Source organism: Numida meleagris, chromosome 17 (genome assembly GCF_002078875.1).
Source record: "Numida meleagris isolate 19003 breed g44 Domestic line chromosome 17, NumMel1.0, whole genome shotgun sequence".
NCBI classification, from domain to species: domain Eukaryota; kingdom Metazoa; phylum Chordata; class Aves; order Galliformes; family Numididae; genus Numida; species Numida meleagris.
Genome location: NC_034425.1, coordinates 2,658,478 through 2,682,223, shown reverse-complemented (window position 1 = coordinate 2,682,223; position 23,746 = coordinate 2,658,478). Strand labels below are relative to the sequence as shown.

Below are 23,746 nucleotides of genomic sequence, written 5' to 3'. Positions count from 1 at the left end.
CCTAATAGTGAATGAAGGAATACTTAGTGATTTTTAAGTACAGCTTGAGGTGAAGCAAGAATTTCTTAAAAATTCTTCATAGAAGATGGATTATGGACAGAGCCTGCCCATGTTGGCTGAACAGCTACATGATTTCTAATTAAAACATTTAAAAATAAAAACAAGTGAATGGCTGGTAGTTGGCAAATCAGACACTGGGAGGGAAAACGCTGGATTCTGTAGGAATACAGAACTCATCCAGTGCCATCCATTGTCCAGGGGCTTCCCCCTGCTGGACTTCTGCAGAGAGAAATTATTCACGTGAAACTTAACAGAGAATTCCTTCCAGCTTGATCAAAAGAAAAAGAATCACGTTTTCTCGGCGTTGTAGGCCTTGCTGTAGCTAAAAGGGTTCTGGCTCTTTGTGCTGTCTTAGTTTTCCTTTTGAAGGCATAAAGGGCCTTGTAGAATGTGATTTTATCGCTGAGAGTTTAATTATGGATGCAAGCTAATTGGGATATAGTTAAATAACTAACCAGAACTGATTCCTGATTTGGGAACAGACCTCGTCCACTGGTATGTCTGCAGTTTTCTACTTGAAAATGTGCTGTGCTCAAGGTTCCTGTTCTGTTTCCATCTGAAGTGTAGTAGCTCATCCAGTCCATAAAGCAGGGTTGTATATTTTCGGATGTAAGGTGATATGTGAACGTCAAATGCTATGTAACGTTGGAGTCATGGCATTTTTTGATTGATACATGGGAAACAAATCTCTAAAGATGCTGTCACCATCCTGATTTCTTAAATCATCTGTGTATTCATTACAAAGCGTTAAAGCAGACTTCTTTCACATTGATATGATTTTGATATTGTTGCAATGATTTAAAATTTAAATACACATTCTACTCATTATAAATGATGAATTGTTCTCTCTCACTCTGTTTTTTTTTTATAGCTGCAAACAGATTATGTGCTGGCTGGCCCAGCAGTCAGCTGAAAAAATTGATAAATTTCGAGCTCATGCAGGATCTGTGTTCCTTACTCTCCTACATTTTGACAATCCTCCGGTTCCACACGTACCTCATCGAGAAGAACTAGAGAGGATATTTCCAAGGTAATGGATTGAAGAAGCTTTCCTAAATCAGTGGAAATACAATGTGTATTTTATTGAGGAATGTCTGGTGCTGTTGGTCAAAATTTCATTGAAGTGTTCAATGAATACACGTAAGTATACGAAACAGACCCAAAAAAAAGAACTTATGGAATGAATGTCTGTGAAAACTATGCTTCATAAGGAGTGAGGGCTTTTGTGGTCGTACTGCTTAAGACTTCCTCTGGATCAGCTCCAATAATTGCTGAACCCTCTGGCCAGTTTCATGGTAGATTGGGGATGGCAGAGATCATGTCTGCAGGAGATGAAACAATGGAATAGTTCGGTTGGAAAGAACTTTCAGAGATCAAGTCCAACTGTCTGAGCACTTCAGAGCTAACCAAAAGTGAAAGCATATTGGGAAGGCTGTTATCCAAATGCCTCTTAAACACTGGAAGGAAGAGGAGTTGTTTTCTTAGCACAGAGAAAAGTGCTTTGGAAAAGGAAACTGTGGTTCAAATCCTTTACCTGAATCATTACACGGAGTTGAACATTGCTTCACTTTCCTGGCTGTGACTGTAGCCTTGGTGTGTATTTTCCTCCTATAATTAGGAACAATGATTGATTTGGGTTTTTAAGTAATTCAGAGACTTTCTTCACTGATGTTGCTTGAGGATGAGGAGCTATCGTAGGACCGCATGGAGATGGAAGTATACACAGACAACATTATTTTTGTTTTCCCCTTCCCTTTCCCCAGGTCAGAGGCAGAAACTCTAAACTGGAATGCTGCATCGGAAGCTTTCCCTCGAATCACCCAGCTGTTAGGTTTGCCAGCATACCAATACTACGTGCTGTTGGGTCTCTCGGTGTCTGTTGGTGGATTAACAGAGACAACGGTAAGAAAGTAGAGTGGCTTTCCTGTTTGATGGGAGAATGTATTCACTTAATGCCTGGTTTTAACCCGTGTTAAAAATATCCTTTAAAAAAAAAGTATACAGGATATTAATTACTAGTTGTCAGTATGTGCTTACAGTATGTTTAGTCACAGTTTTTGTTTTGATGTGATTTCTTAAAAAGTACCAAAGAGACAGCAAAAAGTACACTGCAATAACTATCTATCGTTCAAATGTCGACCTGGACCCTCTGAGCTTTGCAATCTCTATTTTGTTCTTCTGAGTACAAACTTCACCCTTATCACTGTTTTTGGTAGTCCCTTACGTTGCCACAATCTTCAAGACTTTATCATGTAAGGTATCCTTCTGCCCTTCTACAGCCTGTGTTATTTTCAGTATCACCGATTTCAAGCTATTTGGCTTGAAGCATTTTTGTTACTTGGTTTGGCCAAACATGTAACGTATGTGAAAACCATACACTGCAGTAAGGACGCAACTCAGCACACACTGCGGGGAATTACTGACCAGCAACAGAATATTTTGGTCTGTTAGTGAAATCTTTCAATTGCAGCGGTCCTCTAAGAGCTGGTGGTGGTCTAAAGCATGAGTCAGGACATTATCAGTGTTTAAGTGTTTCTAAATAAAAGTGCTGTCTGTAATTAAGTGCGCTGGAAGAGTGGTGGGTGTCAGGAAACGCAGTTGTTGTTGAGAGAGAACAGCTCCTGCCGCTCACAGAAGGAAGGAGGTAATCCTTGTGTTCTCCTATGGCTGCCCCTTCCAGGCTTACTGTGGCTGTGTGGAGTCTGTCCAAGTGATGGGGTTTGCCTGGTGCCATAGGTTTTGAATTTGTCATCTAAAGATTTCCATATCCCCGAGGGTTTCACGTAGCTGGGGATCTGGTGTCAGCAAGTATCGTGTGTTTAAGGCAATTTTGACAATTATAACGTTTCTAAAATGTCAACTAATTAGATAGAAACGGCTGTTTTTAAAAGTTTGAGAACACATGTTTATTGGTTGGTGCCGATAATTAGTGGATAGACAATGTAACTCTTAGCAGATTTTTGTAATAGCAGACGTGCACACGAAATTCAGCTTCCAGTCGAACAGCTAATTACACGAGGCTCCACCAAAACCCAAGTTATTCTTGTAAGCATAAAAGGGGAGGAAAGTGGTGGAGGAACAGACAGTCTGACTACTGGTGAGGTCAGATGAAAATTCTTATTCAACATTGCATCTGTCTTCTTTTTTTCCTAGTTCTGTCTGCGCTTGGTTTTGCAAAGTGTAAATGCTCGGGTGCTCGTAGCCGCCCTGCCTGCTGCCATCCACCCGTGTGCTGAAGGGAAACTTTCTGTACTTCTTTCAAAATACAGTTTTGAAATGTTAACTTTCTGTGACCCTGCGCTTGTCGTTAGCACTGAGGGTTTGTTCCGGTTAAAATATTCTCAGGGGGTTTGGCTCTGAAAAGAAAGTGACCTCATTCTGCTTTGTGCCAAATAGAAGTGCAGGAGAGGCTGGAAGTGCATGCTATTTACACTTGGGATTAAGCAGTGTGTGGTGTATTACGTTTAATACCTAAAATGTGATGTATAAATTAGAATCGATGGCTCTTATAATGACTTATGTTTGAAACGATTCCATCAAAGCCTGTCGTGATCTTTGCTGAATATCGAGGGACTCATTTCAAACATAAATGGACGATTCTAAGAGCTGTTCCTATTAAACCCATATGAAAGAAACACATTTAAAAACCTTAGGTAAAAGAAAGGGATTATTCAGGTATGTGTTCTGCAGTATTGTGTGTGTTCTGCCATCTCTTCTTCCTTCCCTCTCTCACTTGAGAAAATCATGTGCACAAATACACGCGTGGGTACAAGAGTTAGAAAGTTCAGCTTTGTGTGCTGCATGACCGCGTGCTTTTGAATATCGGTTTGTCTTTAAATCTTCTCAAGGTGTCAGTGGAAGAAAGGCTGCACTGTAATTCAGTGGTCACTGGCTTTTCTTCCCTACTTAGAGATTGCTCAGTGTTGGATTTAGCGAGAGCAGTTTTTCAGTTTGCTTTTCGGTGACGTTTGCTGCAATGTGCTGCACGGAGTATCTCAGAGCCACTGTGCTGGCAGAGTGGTTGCTGAAAGCATTCCAGCTTGAGCATGTGGAGTGAGGTGCACAAACAGGAGGTGTTGTTTCCTTTAGCATTCGGCAGCGCTGCTGTGGGCACGGTCTCTGTGTAAAAGCATCCTCCAGCTGATGCAGGTTTCTTACAGCTGCATAAATATCCTCCCAGGACACAAGGATACGAACTGAACATTGGTGTTCTTCCTGCAGGTCACAAACACTGTAGTTTCAGGGGCTGGGGTATAATTTTGTGACTCTTGAACCATATGATGTGTAACGTTTTGTCTGGTCATTTCCCCCCCTGTAGAGACTGCAGAACGTTTCTGTTCTTGGGTATGGTTTGGAGAAAACATGATGAGACTTTGAGCAGATGTGTTAGTTGTTACAAATGAAAATATTGGGACATTTGTAGAGAATGGGAAAAGTGAGAACAGCATCCAGTTCTAACCCACCTGGTGACGGTGAATCAATGCATATTTCATTTGGATGAACTGGCTGCAAATGCCATTTTCCTAAATGACAGCTCTCCAGCAAAATACAAGTAAGACTCATCTCTGGCATCCTCATTTACAAAGAAAGAAATAGTGTGAATTATTATATTCCTGCTTGTCTTAAAATATCCCTGACTCGAGTCTTAGTTATTGCCCTCCAAAGCCTTGATGAATTGTAAGGGCTGTTTGCAGTAGAACGAAGGAGACACGCTTTCGCTTGTGCTCAAATTTGAATGATGTGCAGTGTTTTTTTTGATACTGGGAAAGCAGACTACTGCCACCCCAGTGCTGTAAATTTGTCAGGATAAGAAATGATCCCAAACCAGCGTTACCTCCTGAGTGCTGACATCGTGCCTTCCACATGTGTTGCAGGAATGTTTGCACTTTCTCTGTAGGTCTTTCTCGGTTTCCATGCTTCCTTGAAGGCTGGAGCATTTGGCAGCCATGGGTACACACGAATGCTGGCTTGGTGGAAGCTCTTCCCGTTGTTGCTCACTTGCATTCCGTCTGTGCCAAGTTAGGTGCAGAAGGCTGAATACTTCCCGGTGCTGCCGTTCCCCCTCTTCCTAGAAGCCATGCTTTTGGCCTCTGGGTAGATGCTTTTTTCCTTCCTTACATTCTGGAGTAGCTGTGTATTTCAATTATGATACTGGACGCCTGTTGAGATACCAGGGTCTCTAAGGAGTCCGCTTATGTACAAGACCTTTCGGGCACGTGGGTCTCCAGAACATCTTCAGTGCAGTATCTTCCTTTCTCCTCGTGCCCTACAGGTGGCTTTATCAGCTCTGGCCAAGATAGGAATGCAAGGAATCGCAGCCCTGCTGGGGATCAGGCATCTGCAGAGCTGACAGGAAGCTGAGGTTCCAGTGCTCAGCTGCAAATCAAATGTCTGAGCCAATTTCCTTTGAACAAAGCTGCCCAGTCATTGCCTCAAGACTATTTTCAGTATTGTACTTCAACTTTACAGCAAGCTGATTGGGAAACATTTTCATGAAAGTTTGTTTAGACGCCTTATTTATCCAGAGCTGTACATGCTTCTTCCCTTGCTGTAGCTGCGCTTCTTAAGGGTTTCACTCCTACTTTTCCCCTGGTTCCAGCATTAAAATCCCGTTTTACCATGAAATGAATGGTCCCTTGGAACACCGTTTGCTTTACCATCCATTCGCCTGCGCCTCGGTGCCTCCTGTTGGCTGAAGCGATGGCGCAGTGGAGCGTCGGCAAACTCTGTATCCGAAGAACCAGGTCATTGTCAGTGCTCCTCTTGAGTTCCTACCCAAAGCTGTCGGAGTTCCAGCCCGCTAACCTCCTCATTTCCTTTCCCAATCCTCGTGCAGCCGCCCCATGGAAAGCTGCGTGTCACCTGTTTGACGCAGCGTGCATTCTGGACTGTTGTGCTGATGAGGAAAAATTCTGGAGATGTTCTTCTCCATTCATCCACATGAGCTGTCAGGGTGATGGCTCAGGTGCCCTTTGGAGGCTATCTGCGTTAAAAAAGCAGCATTCATCTGAGGAGGAAATAGGGATGTAACTTGTTGATAAAACATTACCTGGTTGTGTTAAGGTTCCTGTGCTCTGCACTGTCTGAGAAATGTCCTGGTTTTAAATCTGCTGAGCAGTAGTGGTCTGTCCGCACCTTCACTTTGGTAAGGCTTACAGCCTAACGAAGCAGCTCTGTCTTCCTTCTGCAGTTTCTCTGATTACTCTGCTGTGTCTCAGTTCTGCACAGCCTCCAAATGGTCCGTGTGTAGGTGTGCCCTTCTCTTTTGTACAGAGCAAATAGCTGAAGTAGCATCCTGTGCAATGCCCCAGGTGGAATGAATTGCCCTGAAGTTTAATTGCAAATGGTCCAAAGGGACTGTGCACAGCTGAACCCTAAACACCAGCACTGAATGAAACCTGAAACCTCCTCTATCTGCTGCTCTGAACCAGCTGATTCCCATCTGAAGTTAAAGCAGGTGTCCTTATTTCTGAGGTGGCTTTAAATTTTAACTGAGTTTACTGCTGGAAAACACTGTGTGCTGAGCTCAATGTGTTTTTCAGTCATGCCAGTTTGTTCAGTGAATATTACCCCTCGAACTTCTTGTATGCTCTGACCTACAGAGACAAATCTAGCATGACTTAAAGCACAGCAGGATAATGATAGCACTGTAGGGATGCTTTATTTTGAAGGAAAGAAAATAAGGAATCTTTAATGTGGTCTTCTTTGCTACAATAGCAAAACTTTAAAAGGATTTTAAAAAAACCAACACTTAGAACAAGGATTAATGAAAGCAAAATCTGATCTTCCTGTCGAGTGTTGGTACGGAATTCACGTGCTCAGCTGCAGCAGGTCGTTGCCTGAGCCCCCTCCAATTGAGCTTTCTTCTGTTGCAGCTCAGGTACTCTGCCCAGAGCCTTTTTGACTACATGAAGAAAATCCAGCACGATTCCGTTGCCATGGAGGGCTTCTGTGAGACGCTGCTGAAGGTCTTTGAGGACAACCTGCGGAATGACCGGTAACTTTGCTTTGTTTGTGCATCTTGAACGCAGCCATTTGACGTCAGATGCACAGAACAACTTTTTGCACTGTGCCTGAACCACGTCAACCTGCTTTAATATCTGTGTTTGGTACAGTGCACCTTTGCTAACGTTTGTAACAAAGAAGTGTTGTTGCTAGAGCATTTTGCATTTACTGTAGTTTAATACAGGGCACAATGTTTCAGCATAATTTTTTTCCTGTATGCAGTTTTGGGGATTGCACATGGCTGCATTGCCGTGCAGCGCAGTCTGGGTTTTATTTGGGCTGTGGTCTTTCCACATCCACATGAAGTACAATTCTCTTGTGAAGATTCTTCTTTATAGGTGATTCCTCCTGAATAACGGAGCTTATTTCTGTAAGCCTTACGTACCAAACATGTAGAATAGGAGAAATTCTTTAGGAAGAAAAAAACCAAAGACATGACTGTGAGCAGAATTTTAGATTGTATTTTGTAGTAATTTTGTTCTTTTTTGCAGTTGTTGGAATAGAATCCATGACTATAGGTTTTTCAACCTGGCACGTTGTGTGTTGGTGAATTTGCTAAGAGGGCTTTGTGACTTCTGATCCATTTTATGGAATCTGTTTAGATATTAGAAAATATATTTCTTTTCCTACTGGTTTTAACTGTGTTTTCAGGACCCTGCCAGTTTAAACCAGGCATTTTGTTAATCAGTTTTTTTCCCTTTGGCTGCAGCAGCACGTCCCCCCTCCGCCAAGGAGGAAGACTTAGCCAGCACACACAAGTTACCAAGCAACCCTCCTCTGTGCAGATTAGAGTTCTGATTTAAATACATGTAGGTAGATAGGAAGTTTCCTTCTTTGCTTCTAATTAAAGATAGTGTATATATGTATGCCAAAAAGTTGATTTACATTGGTAAATTCTTTTCTTTCATCAGGGTGTCCGTACCCCTCCTGACAATGCTGGACCAGATGCTGGCAAACGGCTGCTTTGATATATTTACCATGCAGGGGAAGTAAGTTGCTGCAAGTCTCTCTTGTTTGTTTTGCACTGTGCGATGGGATCTCTTAAATCTTATGCTGATGCATTTTGCTGAATGCTGCTGTGGGAGTGAGTGCATCGGAGTCTTATGTCTTTGTAGATATATGGACATAATGCTTTAAGTGCAGCTGTGATAATGTTTGGACCAGATAGCCTCAAAAGAGTCTTATTAAAACCTTTGACTCTTATACCAATGTAGAAGTTGGTTTTTGGTTCATTGTTTAGTAACAACCTGTACATTAGTCGAATTCACTTTGCTTGGCTCACCTGCCAGGCTCGGGCCAGCATCAGACCCTTTAGCAGTGTCCTAAACAGCAGCGTTTCGTAGTACACTCTTTGTTGTGCTGGGAGCCCTTAGCAGTGGCAGTCTCCTGTTGTGCTGTAACACAGCGTGCCCGCTGGCTATTGCTTCCAAAATCGTACTGCTTTTGTGAATGTAACTCCAAAGAAATTAACTAAGATTCTAATAGGAAAAATAAGAAAGGCCTGCCCTGGCTTTTCCACGTGGTGTTCTGCTTCTGGGGACCATTTAGATCAGGAATGGATAAATGTGAGTAAAGTGCTCCAATGTGACATCGTGGTTTTTTGCAGGTGTTTCAGAAGAGAATGATTTTAGTTTCAGTCATACTAAAATGTATTCCACAAACTCTCCTGAGCAGCATCTTGGCACGTCTGCAGATCCATGTGCAGAGCTATACAGAGTGCGTGCTGCCCCCGCAGAGAATGGATTGGGAATCTGCTCATTTGAGACTCGCTCGCAGCTGATACATTTGAAACTATTTAATCACTTAAAAAGTTTTGATTGAATCTATTCTTGCGTTCAAGAGTGTGTTTAGATAACCTGTCTTAATTCTGGCGGTTCCTTTTGAATAAGAATTTACAGTTCATCAAATATTCAGAGACAGAATGAACATTACAGCTGGCTTTGGTAACCATGCCGTGATCTGGAGCGTGCAGGTCCCGGTGTTCTCTGCTGGGGAGGACAATGGGTTGTGGCTTGAAGCCCTGGCACAGTCCGTCTCCCACTTGGGTCACAAACAGAAACGTGTGGTAGCATTACTGCGAACTCAGCTGGGTGAGACTCAGACTCAGTCCCGTGGTGCCATTGTAATGCTTTGTTGAGAAGGTTTGAAATTGAATGCAGGAGGAGTCCTGGGGGCGGGAGAGGTTTTGAAGTTGATCCAAATGAATTTGATTCCAGTTTGATGATGAAGCCCAAAAAGAAAAAGAAAAAAATTATTTATTACAGCCCAGATCATTCTGATGGAAAGGGAATGGATGTTGGAATGGAGGGCATGAATTGCAGGAACTAATTACCATATGAAAGCTCTGGAAGGCCGCCCCTAAGGAAATTCGGACATAGGAAGAGTTGGAGAGTTTGGTTCCTGCATGTGAGGATGTTTTGGTAAGAGGTTACCTTGTGTTAGAGCTGGTAACCATGAACTGAGGGTACTTCACTGGGAGCCAGGCGAGCCCGCAGTGCTGGGATTTGCTGTGCTCTAAGAGCCTGGAGCAGTGTAGTTCTCCATTTAGCTGGGCCCAGAATTGTATTTAATACAATGTCTGCGTTTTCTTGCTTAGGCATGTGCCACTTGGCTGCACTTAAGGGATAGAGAAATGAGGATCCTGGCTCTGAGGCCTGCGTTGTTGGCTGATACCTACTTCTTTTTGCATAGAACATGAACAAATGTGACTTCTGGGTCTGGATTCTGAGTGGGACTGATTACCCACTTTTCCCAACAACCATGCCACGAAAGTGCAGAAACAAAGCAAAATGAGCCTGACATTTCAGGCACTGCTTCAGGGTATGAAAGGCTGCTGGTGCATTTGGCTACAAATGCTTTTATATAATGTCTTCATGGCTCCCATTTCTTCCCTCTCCTGTGTTTTTTTCCCAGTTGTGCTGAGTGGAGTGCAAGGGAACACAGGCTGCAGGATGGCCTGTACCAGCATTACCCCTACACCAGCTGCTTAATAGCTGTCACTTTATGAAAAGTAGTACTTACAGGTGCATTCTGAGGTGTAAAGTGGATATTGTGCAGTACACTGGACATTTTAAATAATAATAATATAAAACATTAGCAACCCAAAGCAGGTAGCAGTGAACATGGCTGAATTTAACTGGGATTAATGGCTGTTGGCTAGATCCCTTTGCTGCTCATTGGGAGCTCAGTGCACAGCTGAAGCAAAGTGCCACACGGTGTCAGCCCCGCTGCACGGAGGGGTTTTCCTGCCTCCTCGCACCGCAGCTCTGAAGCCCAGAATGCACAGCTTTACCTTTCTGCCATAGCCCTTAGATGGACCTCGCTGTGCTGTGACAGTCTGTGTGCAGCAGGGCAGGCGGGTTGCTGGGGCTTTCTCCTGTGGCTGCGTTGTGAGTGGCTGTGGTTACAGCGAGCTGTGCTTGTTGTGCTGGGCTCCTTTCTGTGGCAGGGCCCTGCTGGACCTGGCAGGGAAACGAAGTCAGTCAGCCCCTGGCTGGCAGGGTTCGAAATGAACCAGCTTCGGTGCCACTGAGGTAATCAGAAGGCCGTCAGGGGCAGCTCTGTTGAAGCTGCACTGAGTCGTTCTGCCTGCCTTTCTCAGGCTGTTACTTCTCTCTCATCCTGAACAGACACAGAGCTGCACGTCCAGCAGCAGAGGTTCCTCTCCTGCACCTGGCAGCTTTCAGCGTGCAGTAGTTCCTCAATCTGCTCAGCGTTGTGCTCACAAATTGTGCCAGATTTTGGAGAGTGTTGAGGGGGAGGAAAACCATTCTTTTGGCAGCAGTGCAGGTGGATGCTGCCTTAATGTGTCTGTGAAAGGGCCCTCATTCACCTGCTGCTCCTCCCCGCCTCTGTGCCCCACACAGAGCAGCAGTCTTTGGCTGAAATGTAATTTCCTCTCTAATGACGTTTCAGTTGAAGTACAGTTTTCTTGTGATACTGCATTTCAACCTTCACAAGTTTCTTCTTCAGCCTGATAACTCATGGTTACATCCTGGTGTCCGTTGTGAATTTGGGAAGCCGTGTTCATGGCAATGTGGGCAGTGTTAACTGATTGGAGAGATGCTGTAGGCAAAGGCAGCGCACATGAAACAGCTGCTGCGAGGGGAGCAGTGCACGTTGTGCTGCCACAAAGCGACCAGTGGCTGCTCTTAGAGGCCAGGTAACAGCCAGCTCCCTGCTGGTGGAGGATGAGGAGGAGGGAGAGGACGTCCCCACGGACTGCACTCTGATGGTTTCTGTGTATTACATGCTTCTGTGGATTTTACCAGAAGTAGCTACGCTCTTACTGCCCAATAAACCACAGTGCAAGGGAGCAAGGCAGTGGCTGCCCGGGCTGTGATGGGCACCCGGCTGATGTCAGCGGAGCAGCAGGATGGGGGGAGGCCCAGCCCTTCCTGCAGTGCCACGTGTGCCCAGCAGACACTGTGTGAAGGCTGCACTCTGATCCCCTTCCCCAGATGCAGACTCTGTTCCTGCTGCCACCGTGAGCACACAGGAGAAGGAATTTTCTCAATTTCCTTTACGGAGGCCAAGCTATTGGAGTCACTTGAGATCATACGTAGGTTAGGTGTAGTTATTACAAATGTGAAATTGGCAAATGACAGTGCATCTGTTTTAAACGCAAAATGCTGCACATGAGGTTATGTGTACTGAATTTATTCCAGATGCTCTTGTTGCATTGGTCTCTTTGTTGCTCTACTCCTCTGCAATGTCCATGTTGTTGAACCAATTTAAAATCTCACCTAATTCACTGTCACAGCTGTTCTGTGCTGAAAGCCAGGCGTGTATTGCAGGTATTGTAATTGTCTGCACAGTGTGTTTGTGTCATCGTTGGGGAGTGGGAGGAAGGGCAGTTCCACCAAGGTAAGGAAAAGCCCTACCTCAGGAAAGCAGATGCTCTCCCCCTCGTCCACATGGACAAACCAATGTCTGTAGACACACACAGACTCATGCTTGGTGATGCCTTTCTTGTAATGTGCCTCATGTACATGTACTTTCTGTGCTTCTCTTAGTCCTCAGAATGTGGAAGTGGTGCTGATGTGGCTGCAGGCAATGGATGGCAAGGAATTTGCCCTTTCAGCACCTGATGGGAGTATTTTAAATCGACCCTGCCGGGACCTGTGGCCCTGAAAGCTGCTATCAGCTCTGAGCACTTCTTGTGGTGCCTCGGGACCAACCTCTGTAAATTCATCCACTTTTCCCTTTTAGTTTTTAGTGCGCTTTTCAGGACAGTATTGAGACAGCATTCCTTAGCTTCCTGGATCCATGGTTTGTTCAGTTTTTTAACCAGGTCCATCCTTGCCTCTGTATGATGGCATTTTGCTAAGATATATATATTTTATATAAGTAAGAAAAAAAGTAGCTCTTGTCTGGAAAACTACATACAACAAGGCTCATTCACTTAATGTCTTGTCACTCCTCTCATCTTAATTTCTTGTTTTAAATGTACTGTTATTCAACAGATTACATTATACAGCTCTTTTGAATAGTTTATAGTTCATATCCACAGTTTTGAATCATGGTAGCAGAAAATGAATGCTAGGATTGCTGCTTTACAAACACAGGACAGTGAGATTTGCAAGCTATGCCATCTAGAAGTAACTGTGCTCAGTTGCCAAAGATGAAATAGGTTTTTTTTTGCATCTATTGCACTTCAGCTTTGAGTGCAGTGAGTAAAAGATTAAATAATTTGTACTGAAATAAAAGTAGTATTCCCTCTTTTCTTCTCTTTAATAGGTCCTTGAAATAACACTAACAATACTTGTGTTTGTATGAGTGTCTGGGAAAGAGCTGTGAGAATTGCATTTCCCAGACTGTGTAGAAAAGTAAAAAGAATTTGCTCACTCTGTTTGAAGATGGCTTCATGACTTGTGCGCTGAGCAGAACTGGAAGCCTGCGTTTAATTATGGTGTCTGGAGTCACTAAAGGCATCTGGGCTTAAAGACTGGTGGAGTATTTAAGAACAATGCTTATCCCCTTCTGTGGAAAGTTTGGTTGCAGACCTTAGGGACCACCAGGGCACGGCAGCGTTACGTGGAGCACTTTGCTATAGAATATTTTAATTCCTGGCTCGGTATTTCTGATCGTACCGCGCATTGCTGCAAACACAAGCCCTGTAATTCTACTGAATTAATTACTTTTGAGAAATGTAGTTCACTCCTCAGCGTACAGGTAATGTAATTAATACTAATTTCTTTACTTCCACGAAAAAAGTAAATGCTAGTAATGCTGTAGTGGCCAAAGTAGGCTGTGTTTAGCAGAAGCCCACCTCAGGCAGGGCGTGCTGCTGTGCAAGCAGCTACAAACAGCTCTGGGCGGTGCCTTTCTTCTCTTTTGAATGTTAATTTGTCACCTTTGCAATCACTAAATGTATTTGAAATTCTGCGGCGATCCATTTCTCATGCTTTTCTCTTTCCTTTTTTCAGCCATCCATTTCCAGTGAAGTTACTTCACCTTTGTAAAGAAGAGATCAAAAGATCCAAAGACATCCGGAAACTTCGCTCCAGCATAGGAGTGTGAGTCACGATCAGATAAACAAAGTGAATCTTTTGTCTGCTCGTGGTGGTGAACAGTAACCGCAGTACGCAGCAGATGTAAGAAGGCTGTAAATGCAAAATGCATATAGATACATGGAATAGAAAGTGACGTGGCTGGAGCAGAAGCATGTGAAGGATCTGAAAAACGTTGAGGATGTTTTCGAAGATGATGTCAATCCTTTACTTTCTGCTTGTAGAGCTCGATTCAAATGCTGCCAATGGAAAGTACCTATAATTGAGTAGAGCTTATACGTACCCAAGAAATAGCTGAGAACACCAGCAAAATTATTACCTGGCTTCAGGGGAAAAAACACCCGGTTCAGATAGCAGAGATGAAACCAAAACTGGATGAGGGGTCAAAAGACAAAGCACTATAAAGCTGAATGAATGGCCAGTGGTAGAATTGATTTCAATTTCATTTCTTTATTGACAATATTTTAAGATTGCAAGAATGCCTGAAATGAAAAGGAACCCACGTCTTTAATTTGTCTTTCACTCTTACCTATGTGATCTTTCGTTTTATGTGAGAGAGTTTGATTCAAGATGTGTTTTTTTAGTGCAAACACTTTGGTGCTGCCTTCAGTAGCTTTAAAACCATATTTGTATTTGGCATAAATGTGTGGCATCTCAGTAACTCTTAAGAATTTCAGTACACTCGCCCTCAGTGTTTGCTTTCCCACAGCACTTAGAATATCAGCTGAGATTTCCTGGGGACAGCAGCGCTTCCTTCTCTCCCCTAAATCATTTCTTCTAATATACACCTTCATTCTGATCCTCAAAATGTACTTCTACAGTCATAGCACGAACTAATATTGATGAATATCTATATTTTCATATGTTTTGCAGCTTTTGTGGCCTGATTCAATTTCAAGGAGATATGAGGGAGAAAGTTTTGTTTCAGCTGCTTCTCCTCCTTTGCCATCCATTTCCTGTGGTAAGTCTTGAAGACCTTGCATAATATAAATTCTATTACTTTAAATACTGTATAAAGTTTAAAAAAAAAACTAAGAATGTTGCTTTAATGCCCCTCAAAGAGATACCGATCTAATACTAGGCTTTATTTCTCAAGGGTTCTCATACTCTCTGCAGTGCTGCCACCTGAAACAGGTGAAGTAACTGAAACAGGGCACAAAGAACGAGTTCCTCCTTCTGAGGATGTGCAGGAGAGGATTGTATGTGGGGCAGTATCACAGGCATTACAATTTTTTTTTGACTGTGTGAGATTTTTTGGGAGAAAGGCTGCGTTCACTGTGCCAGAGCTGGCAGCCCACACTGATGGCATAACGAGCTTCCCGTGGCTTCGGTGTTCAGGGCTTCACCGGGGAGCGCTGGCAGGCTGCGCCCTGCGAGGAGGGGCAGCATTGGCACTGGGGTAGTGCAGGGAATGTCAGATGTAATCACAAGGGCACGTAAAAAACGTGGAAACCAATGAGGTATAAAAGTGGTTTGAGAAAACACTGCGTACCCTGGTTTCTGGCCAGTACAAACCAACACTGTTTATCCTAACATCGATTACGTTTGTGTTCAGGGCCAAGTAATGCGGTGTTCAGCAAAGTTGGGTGCTTTGGAGTTTTGGTCCAAATATTTCCATGTTGTGTTTACTTGCTACAGGAAGAATATTTTGCAGGAGGGGCACTGTAAGAACTGAAGAGAAATCAGCTCATGTTTTACATCATAAACATAGTGTGTTTTTACAGAGTGGTCAATTTAAGTTGGCACCACTGCTCAGGAGATAGGCTGATAATTTCTTTGCCTCCCGTTAGTTATCATCAGGCTTTCTTTAAAAAAAAATCAGAATCATTTTGAGAAAAGAAATGCTCCACTTGGCTGCTCTTAACATTTGAATTTTTTCCTTGTGAGGGACGGATCTGAAAAGCAGATGCTTTCCAAAAGGCACTTTTCTCACCCTCATCCCTTCTTCCTCAGCCAGCACCAATATGAATGGAAATGCCCGCTGGGCTCTTCCCTGCCGCACTCTGGCTCCTTTACTAAAGCTTCTTCTGCTTCTTCCATGTAGATACGGAAAACAACAGCCAGTCAAGTTTATGAGATGTTGATAACCTACAGTGAAGTAGTTGATCCTGCCATCATAGACGAGGTTATGGCCATCCTCAGTGATAGTAACTGGTAAGTGAATTGGCTCTCAGATAGTAATAAGAGGTGAAATAGTTTTTGTACCGCTGAAGTTGAAAGAAAGACATCCGTGCCTTTAAACACTGGAGGTAAGGAAGCTGTATGGACCAGTACCTCAGTTTTAGCCATTTAATTCTGGCAGGATTTTGGAAGAGAAAGGATCTGTGCAAACTGTAAACAGCAATTAGCAGCAATGTAATTGCTCAAATTACATCTGAGCTCAAGTTGCCCCACACTGCCTCAAAGAGCAACATAGGAGAATATGTTTTTAAGAATATCAAGAATATATCATACATAGCATTATAGTGACTGTTTTCCTTCATTGGTATTTCTTGGAAATGAAATACTGAGGCATGTTTAAAGAACAAGTACACCTTAATGCTGTAGTTCACATGCTTACGTTATTGAACTTGTATTTGATTTCCAGCTTATTTCTGCATTTGAGCTTAAATAATGTTGTGTTTGGGAAAAGAAATTAATGTCTGTTAGTGCAAGGGGTGGCTCCTTCACATTTCTCTGAGATGCTCAGTATAGCAGTCACAAATTTGAAGTAACTGGTAATCAGCAGTTCTGCTTACTTGCTCAGCTGCACAGTGGTGTTTAGTGTTCTGCCTAATCTGATTCAGAGCTTGCTTAGGAAATCCAAATTAAGTGCAGGCTTTCTCAGAAGTTTAAACTTCTGTTGCTACAGAAACAATTGGTTAACAGAAACAACTGATAAGGGTTAGGTTGCTGCTGTTCACAGTTCCAAAATTAGAAGTGGAACACAGCAAATTGCTACAGGGGAAAAAAAGCAGTAGTGTGGAGCTGCTCCCCAAAACGAAGCAGTATGCTTCATAAAAAGCATTTCAGAAAAAACACTCTATTTTCACCTTGCCGTCTTTAAGCTGTGACTGCCTGCCTGCTTTATTCCCTCTTACGTTCCCGGTTGCAATATATCCATTGCACTGAGGTGAAAGATGAAGAACCAGTTTACTTAAAACTTTATAATTTCATCATTAAGATTTGAACTGTTTGCAAAAGAAGATAGTTGAAGTCATTGCTGAGTGTCACAGAGAGCTGCTCTCAGTGCTAGAACACAGTAACTGTAGCAGTAAAATAAGCATGAACATCAGGAAGCCAAATGAGAACAAAATATTTGGGGAATAATCTTACCTGCTGAACTAGTAACTGTCATTTCTGGAAGACCTGCTGGGTATTTATGTTTTATCTGGCTTAAAATGGTGCAAAAAGCTTACATTTTCTTAAAATACAACATAACCAAAACTTCTAGTTTGAAGTGTACTTCAAAGAATAGACATACAGTGATATCATAGGAAACAGATACATAGCTTACACAGCCAGTGCTGGGTTTTTATTTTTGAAGTGACTGGAACTTCTTTGTGCAGGGAAGCTGAAGTAGCAGAGCTAAGAGAGAAACGCAACCACCTCTGTGACCTTATGAAGGTGCCCAAACCACAGCTGGTAACCAGGGTAAGTACAGCAGTGCTCCTGAGCTTTTTGAAAGAAACATTGTAATGATCAATTGTTCCAGTAACTAAGTCCATTTGGTAAGTTCTGTGCAACAGATGTAGTTCTTCACAGGTTCATGAATGTAGGAATGTCCTCGCAGCTCACTACAGAGTGTATGGAATTGCTGAAAACTGTTCTCTTAAGCCCTTCCAATTTCATTTCTTGAAAGCATTCCAGAGTTGCAGTGTGACATCTTACTCAGACAAAATGCAAGAATGAAATAATACAGCACAGATGTTTCAAAAGCTGTCTGACTGCCCTTTCTGGGGAAGAAGAAAGGGTAACAGCATCCCAGTCAATTTTAACAGCAAAATTATAACATGAGCTGTTGTGCAAGTCACAGAATTCTAACACTGGGAGAATATATTCTAGAAGTTAACAGATTTATAAGATGACAGTAGATGGTGTATAGATCTTTTTCCACTTTAATGCAGACAGTTTGGAACTGCCCATCCACTTGGTATTTCTAGAGGGACAGAATTTTCTGCTTTAGAATCTGGGAGAGGTGGTTCAGTTCTGCTGTTTAAAGGGAGGGTCAGTAAGCAAGATAAATAACAAACACTGAAGGAAAATAATGAGTTCTTACCATGTTCATCTCTTAAGCACTAAATTACTGGATAATGGCAGGAACTATTTCAGTTGTGGGTGATGAAATTCAACATGGCAGAGTCCTTTTTCCTTTCTGAGATTACCCAGCAATGGTAAAAGAGGGAATTTCTTTCTGAGCAGACACTACTGTCAAATAGAAGTCCTAGTTGAAAGTTAAAAGATTTCGAAGTTTCTTTAGCAGTGCATCGATCTGGCAAGCAAATGCTCATTTTCCTCCAAGAAAGCCTCAATACTTTAAAAGCACAGAGCCTCGCAGTATTGCACATAACCTATCCAGAGAACTGGTGGAGTTTGCTCTAAAAGTGACACTTAGTGAACTTGAAAGACTTTGCACAGCTGTCCTCATGTCCTACCAGCAGCCAGCTGCTACCCACACAGGAGCACACAACACCCTGCTCTGCTTTTAGAGCTCACGTATCCTGAGAACAAAGAAACAGCAGCAGAGAATGCCAAGCATAACATTAAGAAAAGATGAATTAATTTAATTGAAATAGACAGTTATTTTAAAAACCTGTACAAGTCAAATTTACAGATAGGTAGTTAAAAACATAAAGTGTTAAAAAGGGCTGTAGAAATTTTAACTTTACATTTCTACATTTTCCTCTCCACGTAGCTTACTTAATTACAGATCACAATTTTACCAGCAGCACAGTTGTGTATGTGCTCCTCCACCTCTTTTCTCTTCCTGTCTTGCAGAGTTCAGCAAAGTGAAGTTGCAGGCTCTGGCTGCTGCTTTCTAAGTTGAAGCTCTTGGTTCAGGTGCTGCTGTGGCATCTCAACACATTGGATTCTCAGTGCGAGCTGCAAAGTACACTGAACAAAAGAAGAGGCAGAAATTGTCTTACGGCATCGTGTGGATTTGCCTGCCCTAGGAAGGCAACAACAATTGGTTATGTTGTCTTTTTTTTTTAATTCATTATCTGTAGCCACAAGATGGCAGTTTGTCTTCATAGCTTCATAGTTCTGTCACAATTGACCTGTTGGGTTTTGGTTAGCTTTTTTTTTTCCCCCCTATGTCAATGATTTACACTTCTTCAATTCTGAATGGAACCATTCAACCCGTGCTTGCTGTTTACACATTAAATATTAAACCTGACTTACTGCATTATTCTTATGAAAGCTTTGTTTTTGCTGGAGGTAGGGATGGCCATGCTTATTGGTCCTGCAGGAGGGTTTCATTATATGTGCAGGTAAGTATGCCATTGTTACATCATATTCAAACAAAAAAATCTAAGTTTTACTTCAGCTAATGCCAGAGTCTCTCTTAAGAGTTCTTCATGTAATTAACTCAAGCAAATGTTGGAGTAAACTAGCTTTAGGAACTGAACTTTCATCTTTTTCCTTGAAGAATACAGACGGGAATCAGTACTTCAAGCAACTGGTAGGAATTCAGGGTATTTCATATTGACTATAAAATGAAATAGTTGGAACATTTATCTTTAGTAAGATTACTGTGACTGTAGGACAAATGCACAGGTAACGTGATGTTGTTTACATCTGTTTTTTGATGGTTCTAGTTAATCCCACTATCCCAGCCCTTCCAATAGAACAGCAAGCGTGTGTAATATGTATACACACCTATGAAAATTTGAAAGAAAGGAAAGATTCAGGAGGAGCTAAAACCAAGGCTGTTCCTCTGTAAAGTACCTGCAATCTTCTAGTGCAAATGTTCATTTCTAAAACTACATTCTTGTGTCACTGCAAGATTCTTTTTAAGAAGAAACTGTAAATGAGATACGTTATTCAACACTTCTTGGCTATACTTGCAACCTGGGCTGGCGTACGAAATTCAGTGTAGATCTCTGCATGGTATTCTGTAACTATTAAACAAATGAGTGCTCAGTTCAAATACTGTGCAACAGCCAGAGCTGGCCACATGGCTCCATACAGCACTGCAACTAATTGCAGGCATTATGCATGAACCACTCACCCGTCTTGTTAGTCTGTGTCATTAATATCCTTATATAATGTACTAGAAGTTTTCATTTTGCTCTTGCTAAGTTAAATCATCACATCCCTGCTGCACGAAAAATACAACTTGTGTTGGCAGAGCCTGCTTGTTACATAAAAAAGAAGAGACGGTCCAGTGAAAAATTGGAGTATCTGCATGCAATAATCATCTGCCTGCCAAATGATGTTACATATACGACTACTTCTAACAGTCCTGAATCAGAGGATGCCATACTTAACCTCAGCACTGGCTGGATGCAGAGCTTTACCTCAGCAGTGCCAGCTGTTGCTCTCAGTAGCAGGAAATGAAGCCAGCAGCAGGGAGTGGTTGAGGGCCCCAGCCAGTGTTTAAGAGAAACCTCTCTTTACACTTCCATGGTTATAGGCTTTGCTTGATGCATTTTTAAGGCTTCCCTATGGTAACCGTCCTCTTGTAGTCTTATGGCCCATAGTTGATGATTATTTCAATTAGAAATATACAACTTAACAAACAAACTGAGTTTGGTAGGTGAGTGCTGTGCAGTAGTCGAGTGACTAAATACCATCATTGATGGTGTTTTTAGCACCTCCCTTAGAAAGAGCTACTAGGAGCAAAGATGAATAAAACACAAATTACTAATAATTTCTAACACTTCGGTCTTCTTGCACATGCTGATACAGACATAACACCCAGCTTTGATGTTGCTGCCTTACCTTGGCCTTTAGTTAAAGTGATAATAATCCATCCCTTCTTTCAAGTTCAGCATGTTCAAGTTTGTTTCAAATGCTCCTCCTGTCAAATCCTATCAGGGGGGGAAAAAAAAACACAAAAACCAGACAAAAGTTACTTCAGGTTGCAACAGGTTTTGGTAACTTGTTTCCTTAGAGCACAGAAAAAAAAAAGTCCCATTTGCAGAGTTAAAGATAAGTAAAATAAGGCTTAGAAATGTCTCCATTCAAAAATTAAGCATATGTTGAGAAATAAGCATTCAAGTTAGTATTGTTGGGGATGGATGTCAGATAACTCGTTCTAATGTACTGAAGTAGAACGCGAGGACTACACTGAGAGCTCTGCAGATAAACATCTGCAGCTCTGGGTATTTTGTTTTCCAGTGTAGGCATTTGCAGAGAACAGACCAAGGGAATGAGTTTGATAAAACTGTGACTTTGTAGATTTTGAACAACGATTAGCTTGTCTGCTGAAACAAACCTTTCATCAAGCAACTGAAGTACTTTGCTTAGGTAGAGGTGTTTCCTTCAAGCTGTCATTACTTTAACTGAACAGGAACCTGGTAGGTTTGCTCCATGAGTCATTTTTCAAGGCAGCAGTGCAGATCCCAACACAGCTGTGATGTCATTAAAAAAACATGCCAGCATCAGTGTTTCTGAGCACTTCTGTGTTGGTCTTACTGAATTCTACTTCAGGAATGTCACAGAAATGAATCAAACCTCACAATACTATAGAAAACAGTGTTTTTTTGGATGGTCCAGAGTAGCAATACTGAAGTTGCACAACACTGCAGGTGTTTAGGACAGGAAGTTACAAAACTGGAGTCCAAACAAAACTGGAATCTGAGAAGGAGGAATGCTGGACTGTGGCTGGAATATCTGGATTCAATAAAATTGCTCAGGGACCTTTTATAAATCTGAGTTCAGAAACAAAGAGGACTGACTGTCCATCCAGCTTCCCAGCTCTTGGACCCGTCCACTGAAATGCTGATAGAAATGCTCACATAGTGTACAGGTGTTTCTTGGAAGCCTTCCATTCAAGGAACAAGGCCATCTCAATCAACAGTCCACCCAATAACAAAACAAGCTGACCTGCCCCTCCAGACTGCTGCTTGAATTTATATAGGAAGGGAAACTTCATATTTCAGCCGTTGGCTCAGACCAGCACGCTGTGCTCAGGCTCCAAGATCCCCTCCCCTCTCATCTACCTGCAGTGTTTTTCAGTTTTCACAGGCAGTGCCAAAATATACAAAGACAACATTATCTGATCCAGAACTTCAACGAAAACACGTCCACCACGGTCATAAAATTACTTGAGCACTGATGTTTACAAACAATTAAAAAGAACAATGATAACAGCTAATGAATAACTTGAGAAAAGGTCTCATGGTAGCAGATTTTTAGAGCAAGAGCTCCACTTTACCTAAGTAACCAATGTCTTAGCTGAGCAGTAAGGCCCTGAGTGGGAATATGTTGAGTATTTATGGTTGTTTTTTTTAACCTCTTGATATTAAGAATACTTCACAGTACTTTCAGTACTTTGAAGGACTGGGTCCTGGTTTTGCAATTCAGTTAAGATCCCAGCCTTCCACTGGTCCAAGTGCAACACTTACCACTCACATCAACAGAGAATTCTACTTAGAAATGCAGGTCTTGATCACGACCTTTAGTGTCCTCTAATGATTTCATAAAACCAAGATTACCCAAATTTGGACATAAGGTATGAAACAGTTCTGTCTGGCGTGCTGAAAAATCAACCTGCTCTGAAGAAAGGTTAAAAATGAAAATAAAAGAAGAGCCCAGATGCTAAATTAAGCAGAAGAGTTAAAAACAAACCTTTCATTCCCAGACCACAAGTCTGAGGTGACAGAACAAGGCAGCGTTTTACAATAACTGGTCTAACAGTAAATTTACTGAAAACTTTACACAATTGAACTAGTTTAATTACTGAGGCAGAACAGTAGAAAATCCCTTTCATTTCAAGCACTTGGAAGCCATGCCAAAACAGGGTACAATAAGTGATTTCTAAGCATTTTGCTTTGACCTCAAAGCAAGAGGAAACACACAGTGCAGGCCCTTAGGTGAAGTGGTACTGCAGGCTGCTGCACAGCTCTGACGAGCTAAAGCCATGATTTCATGCTCCTGAGTAAAAGCTTTGAAACACACACACACCCAGAGCACTGAATTTCAGCTACAGCCCTTTGTGAAGCCATTTTTTAAAGCTTCTTGCAAGCTGAACTAAAAATCAATTGCTTTTACTGAAATGATTTTACATGGCAACAAAGTAATGCCACGCTAGGAGGAACTGCCAGAGAAAATAAATAAGCAAACAGTGCTTGAAGTACACGGCCACAGTCAATTCTTGCAGACAACCCACTTAATAAACATATCTAATCTTCAAAATTACCCTCTTAGAGCTGCTTATAAACATGCAGGTTTTGTCTGTGTCATTACTAAAAATAATTCTCGACCATGAAAGGGAAAACAAACAACAATAAGGCCCAGAACACTTCTTCAGAAGGATGTTGAGGAGTCTATATTTGTAAACAATAAATTCGGAAGTCTGGGATGTTTATGAGCTTGTTAATGACTTCTGTTTAAGCAAATCACTGAAGAGTCTGCAGCTAGATCTGCCTGACGTCAGCTTCCAGCAATTCCCCACAACACAGAAGTGGTTCCATTAGGACACTCCAGCTCCGTGGCTTGTGTTGCATCTTCACATTTGTTTCTCTACACAAGAAGCATCCTTACACTCACGGGGGTTTTTGTATGTTAGCAGCGTGACCTGAAACACAGAGCTGGGTAAACCTACTTGCCTTGAATAGTTTGGAAACACAGACACTTGGTAACCTCTCAAACAGGTGAATTTTGTTTGTCCCCACGCAGTATGCACATGGACAGCACCCCTTTTGCAGAGGAATTTTTTGTTTCAATTCTGGTAATGTCTTTCACATCAGCTTGGGACTTAACTCCTAGCATCAACATTTTTTGCAGAGTTCTGTTTGATATATGCGAGCAAATAGAGTCTGAGAGGCAGAAATAGCTCTCAGAAAGTACAAAACATTTTTCATTCGATGCAGTCTTAATATTTATGTACATATGTATCCTCTACCGTACTTTTTCGTTTGAAAAAACACACTGGGAGGGGAAATGTAGAGAGGTGAATAAAGAAAAGCAGCTGGGGAGGTTTGCTTTTAGCTGTTCCTTCAGATGTGGGCTGCACAGAAAGC

General features: G+C 42.2%; 2 protein-coding genes across 7 annotated transcripts in view; one reads left to right on the top strand and one right to left on the bottom strand.

The window, feature by feature from the left end:
• TBCD (tubulin folding cofactor D) overlaps positions 1 to 18,972 on the top strand; it is a 107,806-nt gene extending 88,834 nt beyond the window's left edge. The window contains exons 31-39 of the mRNA XM_021415051.1: positions 932 to 1,090; positions 1,824 to 1,962; positions 6,936 to 7,057; positions 7,977 to 8,054; positions 13,494 to 13,583; positions 14,451 to 14,538; positions 15,622 to 15,731; positions 17,126 to 17,210; positions 18,555 to 18,972. Coding sequence (XP_021270726.1) covers positions 932 to 1,090; positions 1,824 to 1,962; positions 6,936 to 7,057; positions 7,977 to 8,054; positions 13,494 to 13,583; positions 14,451 to 14,538; positions 15,622 to 15,731; positions 17,126 to 17,210; positions 18,555 to 18,569 — 886 coding nt within the window. The 3' untranslated portion in view covers positions 18,570 to 18,972. The remainder of the gene's footprint in view (positions 1 to 931; positions 1,091 to 1,823; positions 1,963 to 6,935; positions 7,058 to 7,976; positions 8,055 to 13,493; positions 13,584 to 14,450; positions 14,539 to 15,621; positions 15,732 to 17,125; positions 17,211 to 18,554) is intronic.
• B3GNTL1 (UDP-GlcNAc:betaGal beta-1,3-N-acetylglucosaminyltransferase like 1) overlaps positions 18,538 to 23,746 on the bottom strand; it is a 113,921-nt gene continuing 108,712 nt past the window's right edge. For 5 of the 6 annotated variants that reach the window (XM_021415056.1, XM_021415053.1, XM_021415057.1 and 2 more), the window contains 2 exons: positions 20,502 to 20,590; positions 18,538 to 18,671 (listed from right to left, as the gene is read on the bottom strand). In XM_021415056.1, the coding sequence (XP_021270731.1) occupies positions 20,510 to 20,590 (81 nt within the window). In that variant the 3' untranslated portion in view covers positions 18,538 to 18,671; positions 20,502 to 20,509. Of the gene's footprint in view, positions 18,672 to 20,501; positions 20,591 to 21,847; positions 23,302 to 23,746 lie in introns of those variants that run through there. The other variant, XM_021415054.1, reaches the window with a different exon arrangement.